The 13168-nt window shown below is 61.3% G+C and overlaps 1 protein-coding gene across 1 annotated transcript in view; it reads left to right on the top strand.

Moving 5' to 3' along the window:
• The first annotated feature begins 5935 nt into the window (after positions 1 to 5935).
• The window catches only part of BBS9 (Bardet-Biedl syndrome 9), a 309955-nt gene continuing 302722 nt past the window's right edge, over positions 5936 to 13168 (top strand). The window contains exons 1-3 of the mRNA XM_044675618.1: positions 5936 to 6073; positions 6722 to 6866; positions 8877 to 8990. Coding sequence (XP_044531553.1) covers positions 5936 to 6073; positions 6722 to 6866; positions 8877 to 8990 — 397 coding nt within the window. The remainder of the gene's footprint in view (positions 6074 to 6721; positions 6867 to 8876; positions 8991 to 13168) is intronic.

Below are 13168 nucleotides of genomic sequence, written 5' to 3' on the forward strand. Positions count from 1 at the left end.
CGGGGGCCGCTCGGGGGTCGCTCGGCCACTCTGGCCCAGACACAGCCTCGCCCCTGCGCCTGCCTCGAGGCCGGGAGGGGAGGCCTCAGCGAGCCAAACCCGAGCACCTGCGGGCCAGCCTGGCCGTCTCTCTCTGACCCTCGGCTCTGGCGCCCGGCCCAGCCCGGCCCGATGGGCCTCCGACCGCCCAGGACCACCCGCGCGGCCGATGGCTGCTCTGGGCTCCCCTCGAGCTGTGCCGGCCTTCACAGAAAGGAGGCGGCCTCCGTTTGGGCGAGGACGGGCCCTCGTCATGCTGGAGCCCCTCCTGGCCGGCCTCCGTCTCCCCAGCTAGCAATTGGGCCCACAATGGTGCCTCCTTTCCGGCTTGGGGGGGTCCTGGCAGACGCGCCGGCTGAGCTCTCTGCCAGCCTTAAAGGGCTCCGGGATGGAGGCCTCCCTGGAGGCGGAGGCACCTGCTCACGCCGGCCTTTGCAGGAGGACTTCCCAGAGTGTCCCTTCCTGGCCGCCATCGCCTCCCGGCACCCCCCAAAGAGGGCTCCAGCTCTGCTGTGTCGTCACAGAGACAGAGGGAGAGACGGACAGACAGATGGAGAGACAGACAGACAGAGACAGAAGGAGACAGAGAGGGAGAGATGGACAGACAGAGACAGAGGGAGAGACAGACAGAGACAGACAGACAGAGACAGAGGGAGAGACGGACAGACAGATGGAGAGACAGACAGATGGAGACAGAAGGAGAGATGGACAGACAGAGAGAGGGAGAGACAGAGATAGACGGTGACAGAAAGGGAGAGACAGACAGACAGATGGAGAGACAGACAGGCAGAGACCGAGGGAGAGACGGACAGGCAGAGACAGAGAGAGGGAGGGAGAGACAGGAGGAGAAAGACAGACATGCAGGGAGACAGAAAGACAGAGAGGCAGAGCTGGAGAGTGGCCAGAGTGGAGGCCAGAGTGGAGGCCAGAGTGGAGGCCAGAGGCTGCAGGGCCAGAAGCTGGCGGAGGAGGGGAGGGAGCCGGTGAGAGCCATGTGAGGGGGGGAGGGGCTCTCCCAGAATGCCCCGGTGCGCTGTTGTTGCTCCCATTTTGCAGTTGAACCTGGATTCAGAGATCTGGCCCAGGACCCCCCCAGGAAGTGTCTGAGTCTGGATTTGAACTCGGCTCTCGCTGACGCGGGCCGTGGGGCGGGCATGGCGGTGTCAGAGGAGCCTGTGTCCGCCCCCGTGGCCTGCGTGGGGGCCCTTCGCCCAGTGCTCGGCTCGGGTTCTTGGCTGGGGAGTTTTCGGGCCGAGGCGGGCCGTCTGGCCCATTGCACAGATGAGGACGTGGAGGCCAATAGGGGCCGCCCCTGTGGGTAAAGAGGAGAATAAACAGCCGTAAAGCAGAGAACTCCCAAGGCCTGTGGGGGTGGGGGAGGCACGAGGAAGGCCTCACTGCCGGTACCCCTGGAAGGGAGGCCATGTCCTCCTCTGTGGAGGCCAGGGCACGGAGCCTGCCCTGCAGGGGATGGAGGGCCGGAGAGCCACCCAGTGAGGCCGCTTTGGCCGGATCGCAGGGTGCTGAGGGGGAGTCATGGCAGGAGAGTCAGCGGGGAGCCTCCAGCCGTGTCTGGGCTTGAGGGAGAGGCCCGACGGGGCCGGAGGCAGGGAGAGCCTGGGAGGCTGTGGCCCTGCCTCCTCTGCCTCCCCCTTCTGGCCCAGCGCCTCTTGTGACCCTCCCCGGCCTCTTCTGCCCCGACTCTCTCTCTTGGCGTTTAGTCAGGGTTCATGCTGGGGTTTGAGGCCTCCCCATGCCAGGTGGCCTCGGCTCAGCCCCGGAAGGCATTCTCAGTGGAGGCTTCCTGTGGCCTCCAGGACCAGATACAGAGATCCTGCGGGGCCTTCAAGTCCTCGAGCCCCTGGGCCTCCCTGCCTCCCCTCTCCTGCCACGGACCTTCCGGCCATCCCTCACTCCTGTGCCTTTCCCTGGCTGCGGAGGCCCAGCTGGGAGGCCGGAGCTCCCTGGGGCCTTCCTCTCGATCCCTTTTGTTTGCTGCCGCCCCTGGCATGGGCTTGAAGATGGGCTCTGGCCGGTCACGGTCCACCTGAGGCTTTTGTCTCTTCCTCTATAAAAGGAGGAGGTTTGGGGAGGCCCCATGGCCCCTCCCTGCAGCCCCCAGGGCCTCCCTGCCTCCCATTTTCTTGTTTTCATTTACTTTGTGTGTGTGGTGGGTGGGCAGGTGCGTGTTTGACTCCTGTGGAGGCTCAGGGTCCTCCCCGCCGTCTGTCTGTCTGTCATGCGGGCACCTGCTAGTGCCCAGCCTGTCTGCCCGGCGGCCCCTCCCCCCGGACCCTGGCCGGGCCCCCTGCGGCGCCCCCCTGCGCCCCCCCTGCACCTGCTCCCGGTCAGGCCTTTCTTGTTAATTGGTCGCAGCCGGACGCCGGCCTGAAGGCGTGTCGCTCGTGGGGGGCATTTAGAGGCGCTTCAGGCTGGTCCAGCTGCACAAAGCTCCGGGCCTGGGGGGGGCGCAGGGTCATCAGAGGGTCATCAGAGGCCCCCCACTCCCACCCCTCCTCCTCGCCTGCCCTGCCTCTGGGGAGAGGCTGCAGAATGGGCTGGGGGGGCCTCGCGCATCTCATTTGGGGCCTGGCTGGGCCCAGGCCATCGGCCGGCCTCCTTCTGCCCTCCTGCTGACCATTGAGCTCCCGGGCGAACGGCCTGCCTCACTGGAGGCGCTTTCCTGGCCAGCCGGGCTGAGAGCTCCCTCGTGTGGCCTCCACAGCGCCCTCCCTGCTGGGCTGCCTTTTAGCTGCAGCAGCCTCTGGACGTCGGTACCTGCCCAGGGCCATGCTGGGCCTGCCTGGCACTGCCCGCGGGCACCAGCCTCCCCGCCTGGCATCTCCCAGGCCAGCCCTCGTCTCTCCTCACCCAGCCAGGCCTCCCCCGCCCCCCCCCCCCCCCCCCGGCCTGGCCTCTAGCCTAGCCTCCGTCAGAGCCTCCAGCCTTGAGCCGCTCTCCCTTTGGGCTCGGCATCAGCACCGTGACTTGCCCAGGGTCTCCCAGCCAGGGAGAGAGAGGCCAGATGGACCTCCTGCCCCCGGCCTGGCTGCCTCCCCTCCTGCCCATTCTGGCAATAGCAGACAAAGCGACTCCCCAGAGCCCCCAAGCAGCCCTCCGAGGCCCTCCCCAGCCTGGCCTTGAGAGGCACCCTGGCTGGCCCGGTCACATGGGCCTTCCTGCGGCCTCCCTCCTGGGAGCCTCCACACAGCCCTCTGAGGAGGCTCAGCGTTAAGGGACCCCCTCCCCACCCTGGATCATGGAGCAGGATCTGAACTTGGGACTTAGTTCTGCCTCGGAGGCTAGCAGTGGGCCTGGCCTCGCCCCCTCTGGCCCTCTAGCCCAGCCTCCCTTCTTCCCTCCATGCCAGACTCTCCCCAGAGCCGAGTCCCTCCCGATGGAGGAGACAGATGTAGGCTCCGGCCTTGCTGGCCCTCTTTTCTTCCTCTTCGCTCAGTCTGGCCAGGCTCTGCCTGTAAAGGAGCGTCCAGGGCGGTTTGCTGCCCAGCAGCGCCACCTTGTGACCATTCCTGGCAGTGCGGCTGCTCAGCATCTTGTGGGCGGAGGCCCCAGCCTGTCACTGGTGCAGCCTGCTTGTGCCACCTGCGCATGGGGTGGGAGAGGGAGGTGGGCACCTGCCCGGGGCAATGGGCACACTGGGCATCCCAGGACGCGACCCCTCCAAGGAGGCCCACCCTCTGCTGCCCAGCACCAGCCTTCCCCGTGCCGCTGTGCCCTGGCACTCGGAGGGGCACCACTGGGCACGAGTTCCGACTTCAGGAAGATATCAGGAGGGCAGTCAGAGCAGCAGTGTGGAGGACGGGGGAGCTTCTTCTCCCAACCTCCTCTCTGGGCCTCTCCAGCCTTCCCACTCCTGCTGGCCTCATGTACTCCAGGGATGGGCGACCTGAAGTTTGGGGCTTTGCCTGTCCCTTTGCTCCTGAGGACTTGGATGGCTCCTGGCCCAGCCCGGGGCTGGCTTCCCTCTGAGTCCTGGAGGCCGCCGTGGCCTTTCTGTGGGGAATCCATCCTCTGTCTTTCTTGGTTCACTTCTCGGGGAGCCAGAGGATGCGGGTTCCAGTCTCCCGACTCCTATGGGTAGGGAATGGCCTCTGTGGTCCCTCACGCTCCTGGCCTCCTGGTGCTTGCAGTGATGGGCATCAGCCCGAGTCCTGCTGTGTCTGTGCCCGGCACCTCCCCCTGGTGTCCTGCTCCCTCCTGATGTTGGGGGCCAAGAGGTGCCTTGCTGCAGGTCCTCAGCTAGGCCGACCAGGCTGCAGGCTCGCCATAGAGCCGAGGTGTTTCCTGGAAGGCTGCACGGCCTCCTGTCTCCTGCAGCCTCTGACAGAGATGAGCATTTCCTGGAGTGATGAGGCTGAAGCCAAGGTGGCCACTCTGTGACCCCCAAAAGGACCCCAAGAAGAGTCGATCCGCCTTCCCAGGCCCAGCTCCTCCTCCCTCCAGCCCCTGCCCTTGAGGACCCAGGAAGGGTTGCTCCTTGTGGTCCTCCCTGCGGCCTTCCCTGGGCTCCTTTGGCCCCAGAACTGCCCATTTTGTGCCTACTGGGCAGGTGACCATGGGATGCCACGATCGCCTGAGACGGCCCCCCAGTATTGGGCAGCCTCCTGTGTCCTGTGCTAGAGAGAGTGCCCTGAGTACCCACCCTGTCCTTACCCTGTGCCCATCCTATGCCCACCCTGTGCCTTCCCTCTGCCCACCTTGTGTCCACCCTGTGCCTGCCATGTACCTACCATGTGCCTACCCTGTCCCACCCTGTGCCTTCACTGTGCCCACCCTGTGCCCGCCCTGTGCCTGCCATGTGCCTGCTCCGTGCCCAGCCCTCGGGGCGCAGAGTCTGTCACGGGGCACAGCACGTCCCCTCTCTGGGCCGGCTCCATCTGGGGTTTCTGCAGCGCCGCGGGCAGAGGAGGGCCGATGAGCCCTCCACGGTAGGATTGATGTAGAGCCTCCACCGAGCTGGCTTTGGGCCTGGCCTTGGCCGCAGGCAGCCCCAGGCCGGAAGTAGATTGGAGCCCAATCGGCTAGCCTCAGTTTACCTGACTTGCCCTCCTTCCCAGCATGCCACGGGGCAGCCTCCATCACTGCCTTTTCCTGCTGACTGCAGGGGCGCCTGGAGCGCTCATTCTTTCAGGACGGCCTCTGCGGGGGGGCCTGTGGCCTCGGGGCTCCCTGTGAGCGGGATGCTCTGGAGCCCCCCAAGCCTAGGGTCCCCCCGCTCCATGGTAGGCCACCCGTGGGCCCAGCTCCGTGCAGAGCAGACAGAAAGGACAGCGGCTGCCCTCTGGGAGCTCACCCCACAGGGAGGCAGCGGGCCGGGGAGGCTCCTGCTGCAGGTCTGAGAAAGGTCCTGGGCCTTCGCCTGGGCCAGCTGCTTCGCGGACAAGAGGATCGGGCCGGGCCCAGGCCCGTCTCTCCAGAGGTGGCTCCCCGGGATGGTGGCCGCTGGCCTCGGGGGCCCGAGGGGGGTGGTCAGGGGCTGCATGGTTTGACCGGCCCGGCCCCTCCCTCCCCGGAGGACCTTCTCCTTCCCCGCCTGGCCTGCTGCGGGCGGAGGGGGAAGCCCAGAGTTCCCTCTTCTGCCTCTGATGAGGCCTTCTTGGAGGAGGTCCCCCGAGGATGGAGGCCCCGGCAGCCTCGCTGGCCATCTTGGCCTTCAGTGGGCATGCCTGCGGGGCGGGTGACTGTGCCAGCGCAGGGCAGAACATCCCGGCAGTTGCCACTTGTTGGAGGAAGTGAAGAAACTGAGCCTTTGGGACCCCCCTGGTCACCCCTGTGTAGCCGTGTTCCCCGAGGCCTGGGGGTAGAGCAAGCAGGATTCGAATGCAGGTGCTGTGACCCCTGGTCGGTGGTCCGGGCCGCCCCTGGATCACCCAGGATGGATGGCCGCCGCAGCGCCTGCAGGATCACATTCCCCGCCGAGAGGATCTCGTTTGGTCTCCCCAACAACCCGGGCCGGAGGTGCTGCTACGGGGTCCATTTTATGGTGGGGGACATCGAGGCAGACAAGAGCCAAGTGAGCCACGAGGGGCCCCCTGCCAGCCGCCACGAGGCCCCTGACTGGGCTGGGATGGGGTGGCCCCGGGCGGCCTCCTCGGCCCTGCCGTCCCCTTCTTCTTTTTTTTTTTTAAACCCTTAACTTCTGTGTATTGCTCCTGGCAGAAGAGTGGTAAGGGTAGGCAATGGGGGTCAAGTGACTTGCCCAGGGTCACACAGCTGGGAAGTGTCTGAGGCCAGATTTGAACCCAGGACCTCCTGTCTCTGGGCCTGACTCTCACTCCACTGAGCTACCCAGCTGCCTCTGCCGTCCCCTTCTGCAAAGGCCGCAGCGGCGGCGCCCTCAGTCGCTCTGCTGGAAGCAAAAGTTTTTCTTGTGTTTTTTGTACCGAAATGTGTGTTTGTGTGTTTCCTTCTCTGCCCCCCGCCTTCCCGGCTCCCTTCTTGCTCTCCTGGGAGACTCGGAGCCTGGCAGTCCGGCTCAGGCTCGTTTTTAATTTTAATTTTATTATTTTCTATCCTTATTGCTCCTTTTTTGTGAGTCATTTCTACAGCCCAAACCCCAAACAAACCCAAATAAGGGAGCGATTGTGTTCCTTCATCAGCATTCCAACTCCCAGGATGGCAGTTACGGGGCTCCCCTGCTTGTGCTTCTTTCACTGTGCAGCAGGCCACGGCGGTCGTCCAGCTCTTCGGACGTCCTCCTGGTCATGTCGTGGCCCGTCACGTGCCCTCGAGGGAGGGACAGACAGACAGCCCCTCCGATGCCTTCTTTGCCGCCTCAGAGAGGGCAGCTCGAACAGTCTGTACAAGTCGGTCCTCCCCATCATTAAACCTCTCTAGGATGCGGCCCAGCACTGGCGCTCCGGGAGCCAAGGGCGGCCGGTCTCTTGGGGGCCCCCACAATGGCGGGGTCCCTCGGCAGCTCCACCTGCAGCACGTCCACGCCCCAGTGCTGCCACGTGCCCCCCGGCATCCATCCCCTCCTTTTACTGCCGCGCTGGCCAGGCTGCTGGGTGCTGCGTCGTCGCTGCGATCGGCATTTCGTTAATCAGAAGCGATTCAGAACGCTTTTTCCTGTGATTATCGAGAGCTTTGAGGTCTTCATCTGAAAACGGCCTGTTCGTGTCCTTTGACCCTTTATCCATTGGGGAAGAATTTAGATTCTAGTAAATTTGACTTAGGTTTTTACATATTTGAGAAGTGAGACTTTTATCAGGGAAATTTGTTATACATTTTCCCCCTAGTTTGTTGCTTCCCTTCTAATCTTGATTACATTGGTTCTGTTTGTACAAAATCTTTTTAATTTAATATCATCAAAATGATTCATTTTACATCTTGTAATGCTCTCTGTCTCATTTGGTCAGATATTCTTCTCTTCTCCCTAGATCTGACAGATATTCTGCACCCACCCAATATTAGCCTTTGTGTTTAAATCACAAACCCATTTTGGCCTTTCCTTTCCTTTCCTTTCCTTTCCTTTCCTTTCCTTTCCTTTCCTTTCCTTTCCTTTTCTTTCCTTTCCTTTCCTTTCCCTTTCCCTTTCCCTTTCCTTTTCCTTTTCCTTTTCTTTTTTTTTTAAAACCCTCACCTTCTGTCTTGGAGTCAATACTGTGTATTGTCTCATAGGTGGAAGAGTGGTCAGGGTAGGCAATGGGGGTCAAGTGACTTGCCCAGGGTCACACAGCTGGGAAGTGTCTGAGGCCGGATTTGAACCCAGGACCTCCCATCTCTAGGCCTGACTCTCAATCCACTGAGCTACCCAGCTGCCCCCCATTTCGACCTTTTCTTGATAGAGGTTGTGAGATACTGACCTAAACTTAATGTTTGCCATTCCGTTTTCCAATTTTCCTGGCAGTTTTTGTCAAACAGTGAGTTCTCATCCCCAAAGCTGGGCTCTTTGGGTTTATCGAACCCCATCTTGCTGAGGCCACTCACCCCACGTCTCTTCCGCTGGTCCTCCCCTCTGTCTCTTAGCCAGGGCCACATTGTTTGCTGCTTTAGAGCACAGTTTTAGATCTCCTTCACCTTTTTGTTCATTAGTTCCTGGGATATTCTTGGCCTTTTGTTCTTCTAGATGAACTTTTCTAGTTCTATAAAATAGCTTTTTGGTCGTTTCATGGGTATGGCACAGAATAAGTAGGATTGTTATTTTTATTAGATTAGCTCAGCCTACCCACAAGTATTTAATATTTTTCCAATTGTTTCCATTTCAATTCAATTCCAATTGAATCCTCAGCCCTGGACACAGGCCGTGTGGCTCGGTCACTTGGTGGTCACTTAGCCAGTGGTGGTTGAAGGCTATTCCCCGGCACTTTCATCCGCCCGTCTTTCCTGAATGAGGGGCCACAGACGGTCTGTTTACCCCTTTTATGCTTTAGGTTTTCTGGTTTATGGCGAGCTTTAGAGTGATTCCAGCTTGTGGTTTTTCTTTGTTCTGAAGATTCTCTCCGGCAGAACTCTTTGGACATCGTTGGTTCATTTAACTCACTGGGGGGAATTGGCCCATTTGATCCACAAAGTTGGAAGAGACTTCGGTAGGGGGCTGCAGGGTTTGGGGCGGAAAAATGGCCTTGTGGGGAAAGAAGTGGGAGATGGTGTCCTCGGAGCCTTTGCGTGGCTGCGGGTTCACGTTTCCCTCATTCCTCTGATTACTCCAAGGAAAATGAACTGTTTATTTTAGAGCCGGAGCCCGAAGGATTGTGGGGAGCAGCCACCCCGCTCCCATGGGCCTGGCAGGCGAAGAGCGACTCCCAGAGTTGAGGAAGTGAAGACGACGGGGATCTGCCCACCATTCACGGTGTCCTTGTCTGTTCTCCTAGGCACGCTGGGCAATGTGGAGCACGGGAACCAGTACCAGATCAAGCTCATGTACGAGCACAACCTTCAGCGGATCGCCTGCAACATGACCTATGGCTCCTTCGGCGGCGTCAAAGGTAATGGAGCTCCGCTGCTGAGCTGAGACGCCCACCTTCGGGCCTGGCCAGGCTCTTCTCTGTGCTCCTTCTCTTCCCTTTCTCCCATGGGATGAGCCTTTGGGGGTTCACCCGGCTCCAGGAGCCCATGTTTCCTCTTAGAGTCAGGTTGCCAACTTAAGCCCATTTCATGATTTCTGTTCAGCTCTGTTGGGAATGCCAAGATGCCTCTAAGAGTCCCGCAGATGGGTGCTGAGCACCCCGGATCCCCTCCCTGTGTAGAGTGGGGGTGGGGTGCTCAGTGGCCACGAGGGTGAGTGTGGCACTGGGCCTTCCTTCTGAGATGGGACAAAGAGAATCCCCTTACTTAGTTCTTGGGTGCCCCCCTCCCCACATAAGTGCTGTGGCTGGTGCCCTTACCCTGCTGCCTTCCTGGGAAGAGCAGCCCCCCCTCCTGCCCCCACTTTCAGCCTGGCCCAGGCAGCCATCCTTGAGGGCAGACATCCCTGCAGGAGAAGGGATTCAGCTGCTTCAGCCACTGACCGTCTGTGGTGGATGGGCAGGTTGATGCCCTGGGAGTGGCAGCCTCCAGCCCCGGGCAGATGCCTGTCCCAGAATCTAACCAGGCTCTCCCCACTGGGCAGGCCAGCCAGCCTAGCAGAGGCATCAGGGCACACTGGCCAGACAGGAGAGTCTGTGCCTGGGGCCTCGAACCATCCCTCGTCCCCTAACAACCGCCTTCCTTGGGCTCAGTGGAGATGGCCTGGGACCCTGAGACTGAGAGCCTTGGCACAGCTGAGCCCCTCCAGACCCTGGGCTCTGTGTCTAGCCCGAACCCCTTTGCCATCATTAAGGGGCTTCCCCTTGGGGGAGTCGGGCCCTGGCCACGGTTTCTGGCGTTTCTCCTCTTCTTTAAAAAAAATCGCCCTCATGTTCTGTATGGGGCCAGCGGATGGAACTAAGGGACTTGGCTGGATCTCATGAGGAGGTGCTGAGGTCACATTTGCACCTGGCACCTCCCTTCGCTGGGCCTGGCTCTCCTTTCACCGAGCCCCCTCGATGCCCTGCTTCCACTTCTTCAGAAAGCCACAGTTCCGTCGTCTCAGTCCTGGGTGTTGTCGAAGGGCCGGACAGAGGCCTGAAGGTCAGCCGGGGGGCCCGGGGGCGCCTCAGCCTTTCGTGCTCGTTTTCCCTCTTCTGTAGGCCGGGGGCTTCCAGGGAAGAGTGCAGGAAGTGGCTTCTCCCTGGCTGAGCTTTGGTAGGAAACTCTGGTGGCCTCCCGGACCTGCGAGCTGGGAGCCTGGCAGGGCTTCCTGTCCCTGGCAGAAGCATCCCCAGGATGGGGTGGGCCCGGCCACCCCCAGAGGGCAGCCCCGTGTGGTCTAGGATGGCAGCCAGAGGCCTGTCTTCGCTGCCCTTGCCGCAGGGGGCCCGGAGGGAGAGCCTCCTGGGCTCGGGACAGCTGGGCCGGGAGTCAGGGCTTGAGGGTCCCGGGCACAGACCGAGGGAGCTGCATCCTTCTGCTACAGAAGCCTGCTGTGTGCTGGGCGCTGGGCTGTGTGTGAGGAGTAATGCAGAGACATCCATGACCCCCCAAAGTAGCCCTTGCCCAGGGGGCCTCCCTGGGCAGCCAGACGGTGTGGGGGTAGACCGTGGGGCCTGGACTCGGCAGGACTCACCCCCCCCCCAAAGTTCCAATCCAGCTTCAGACACCTACAGCCGTGTGACCCTGGGCAGGTCACTACCCCTCCTGGCCTCAGTGTCTGCATCAGAAAAATGGGCCAGAGAAGGAAATGGCCAACCCGTCGAGGAGCCTAGAAAACCCCAGCAAACCCCAGCGGGATCACCGAGGGCCAGAAACGACCCAAAGGGGCCTCAGTGTACCGATGAGTCTGCAGCGAGGATGGGCTCAGGGAGAGGGAAGCCGCGCCTGAGGATGGTCTGGACATGCCTGGAGGCAGCCCACGGGCTCGTGTGACTGACCTCACAGCGTCGCTCCTGGGCAGGAAATCTGGTTCTGACCCAACTGCCCGTGGCCGGCCACCCGGCGCCTTCTGAGAGCCCTTCGACGTGCATCCAGACCGCCGTCCGACCCTGATGCTCGCACACGGCAGCCGTTTTCCTTTTTCTTGTGCTCGCTTGGCAGAGACTCCCGCAGGGGCACGAGAGGGGCGCAGAGCAGAGCCCCAGCGGGGGCAGGACGGGCTCCTCGGCTCGTGGAGGCGGCCCGGCGTCCAGCCGAGGAGGGACTCATCTCTGGCTTCCTGGGAGGGTTCCACTGTGGCCGGACACTTCCCCGCTGGGTGACCCTGGACAAGTCCACTGAACCCCGTGCCCAGCCCTGAGCGCTCCTGCCTCGGAGCCAGCCCGCGGCACGGCCGCTAGTAAAGGTTGTGGAACTGGGCACGGAGCGGGGAGCGCCGCGTAGCCGCCGCTCATCCAGGCGCTGAGCCCACCTGAGCACAGCAGGGCCCCCCCACCTTCTGGGGGCTCCCCGGGAGACCTGGAGATAGCCTGGGGGCCAGCCGTGGTGTGGACGTCGGGGGTGCTCTGCGAACCTTTTAGAGAGCACATGCTGGACCCCCCCCCAGGGGCCCCCCACTAATCCTGTATAGGGGAGGGTCACTTCCCAATGTGGCTGGCTGCCTCGGGCAGCTCCTCGGGTCAGCCTGCTCGGGCGGCCACCATTCAAGGGGGGGTCGAGGCAGCTGAAACGGCTCTGCGAGGCCTCGCGCTCCCCTTGCTTTAACACAAATCTTCCTTTGCGGTGGTGAGTCCTGCCCTGGGTTCAGGTCCGGTCTGGGCTAGTGGGGGTCACTTTACCCATGATTCTGGCCTGGCGCCGTCAGCCTACCCGGAAGTCTCCTGGGTGGGGGCGGCTGTGCTTGGGGTCCCCTGCTCGCAGTGGGCAGTTGTGGAGTTCCCTTCAGGGAGCAGCATGTGGGCGCTTGCTGAAACCCTGGGGGAGCGGGTGGGGGTGCTGCAGGCGGGCCTTCATGGCCCCCTGGAAGGGGAAGGGCGGCTCTTGGTGCAACAGGGGGCCTCCCTGGGCCTCAAGTGGCGCCTCCCGGGGAGGTTCAGATCTTGAAAGCAAAGGAGGAGCCTGCACTGTTTCCTTCCTTCCCACCGCCCAGGGGGTCCCCAGGGGAGGGAGCCAATGCAGAGGGGGAGGGGAGCAGCCCCGCCCGAGCCCCCTGCCTTTCTAGTCACTAACCCTGCCGGGGACGGCGTGCGGCGTGCGTGCCCACAGAGAGGGCGCTGCGTGCCGCCTATGGCACACGGGCCGGAGCTTCGCCACCACAGCTCCAGTGTAAGAAATAAAATGAATATAAAAGCATAGCTTTAAGATCATCATGTCTTAAAAGATTTATTGGTAGCCATTAGAAAAGTGAAGCCACGTGCCAGCTAGCTCAGGCTGTTTGAAAGACCCGCCATTGCCCGCCGCCACCAGCCTGCTTCAGGAGGAAAAGAGGAATCCCCGGCCAGCCGCTGGGTTTTATCCTGTCTACGCCATTACGTACCCGCCTACGTCATCACGCAAGACAGGAAGCCAGTGAGCTCACAGGAAACCCAGGTCAGAGGCCCCAGAATTTCAGTAACACACCAGGCCGTGGTTCAAGGGGAGCCCCTTCTCTCGGCCTCGTTTCGAGGCTCGCGGCTTCTGTTTTTGGTTGGGGGTTGCCGAGCATGTCATGTGGAAGCCGAAGAAGCCACAAGCTAACAGCCCTTATTGGATGTCGGCACATTTGGTGGGGAAGACGAGCCCGGCCTCGTGTGTGCCACGACTCGGGAGAACAGGGACGGTCAGAGCACGGAGAGTTTATGTTCGTCATATTTGTAATTCAGAATGAAAAAGTGACTGAGATTCCTGAGGATCCTGAGCTTAGACATCGCCAAGGAACAGCCAAAACTAGTTTCCTCTACTTAAGGAAAAGTGGTTTTTTGGTATTTCCAAGTTTGATTCATCTTTTTATGACATGATTCAAACTTTTTCAATCATCTTATGCTATTTGGGTCAAATCTAAAAAACCAAACAAAGCAACTGTTGAGGTGCTTTACATAGCCTGTGAGCTAGAGGGCAGCAGCCCCACAAAGACCAGACGGGATCTTCGAGTCGCAACAACTCATTCTTATCCACTTTCCTTCCTCCCTCCCTCCCTCTCTCCCTCCCTCCCTCCCTGTCTCCCTCCCTCTCTCCC

Source organism: Gracilinanus agilis, chromosome 1 (genome assembly GCF_016433145.1).
Source record: "Gracilinanus agilis isolate LMUSP501 chromosome 1, AgileGrace, whole genome shotgun sequence".
In the NCBI taxonomy this organism is placed as follows: Eukaryota; Metazoa; Chordata; class Mammalia; order Didelphimorphia; family Didelphidae; genus Gracilinanus; species Gracilinanus agilis.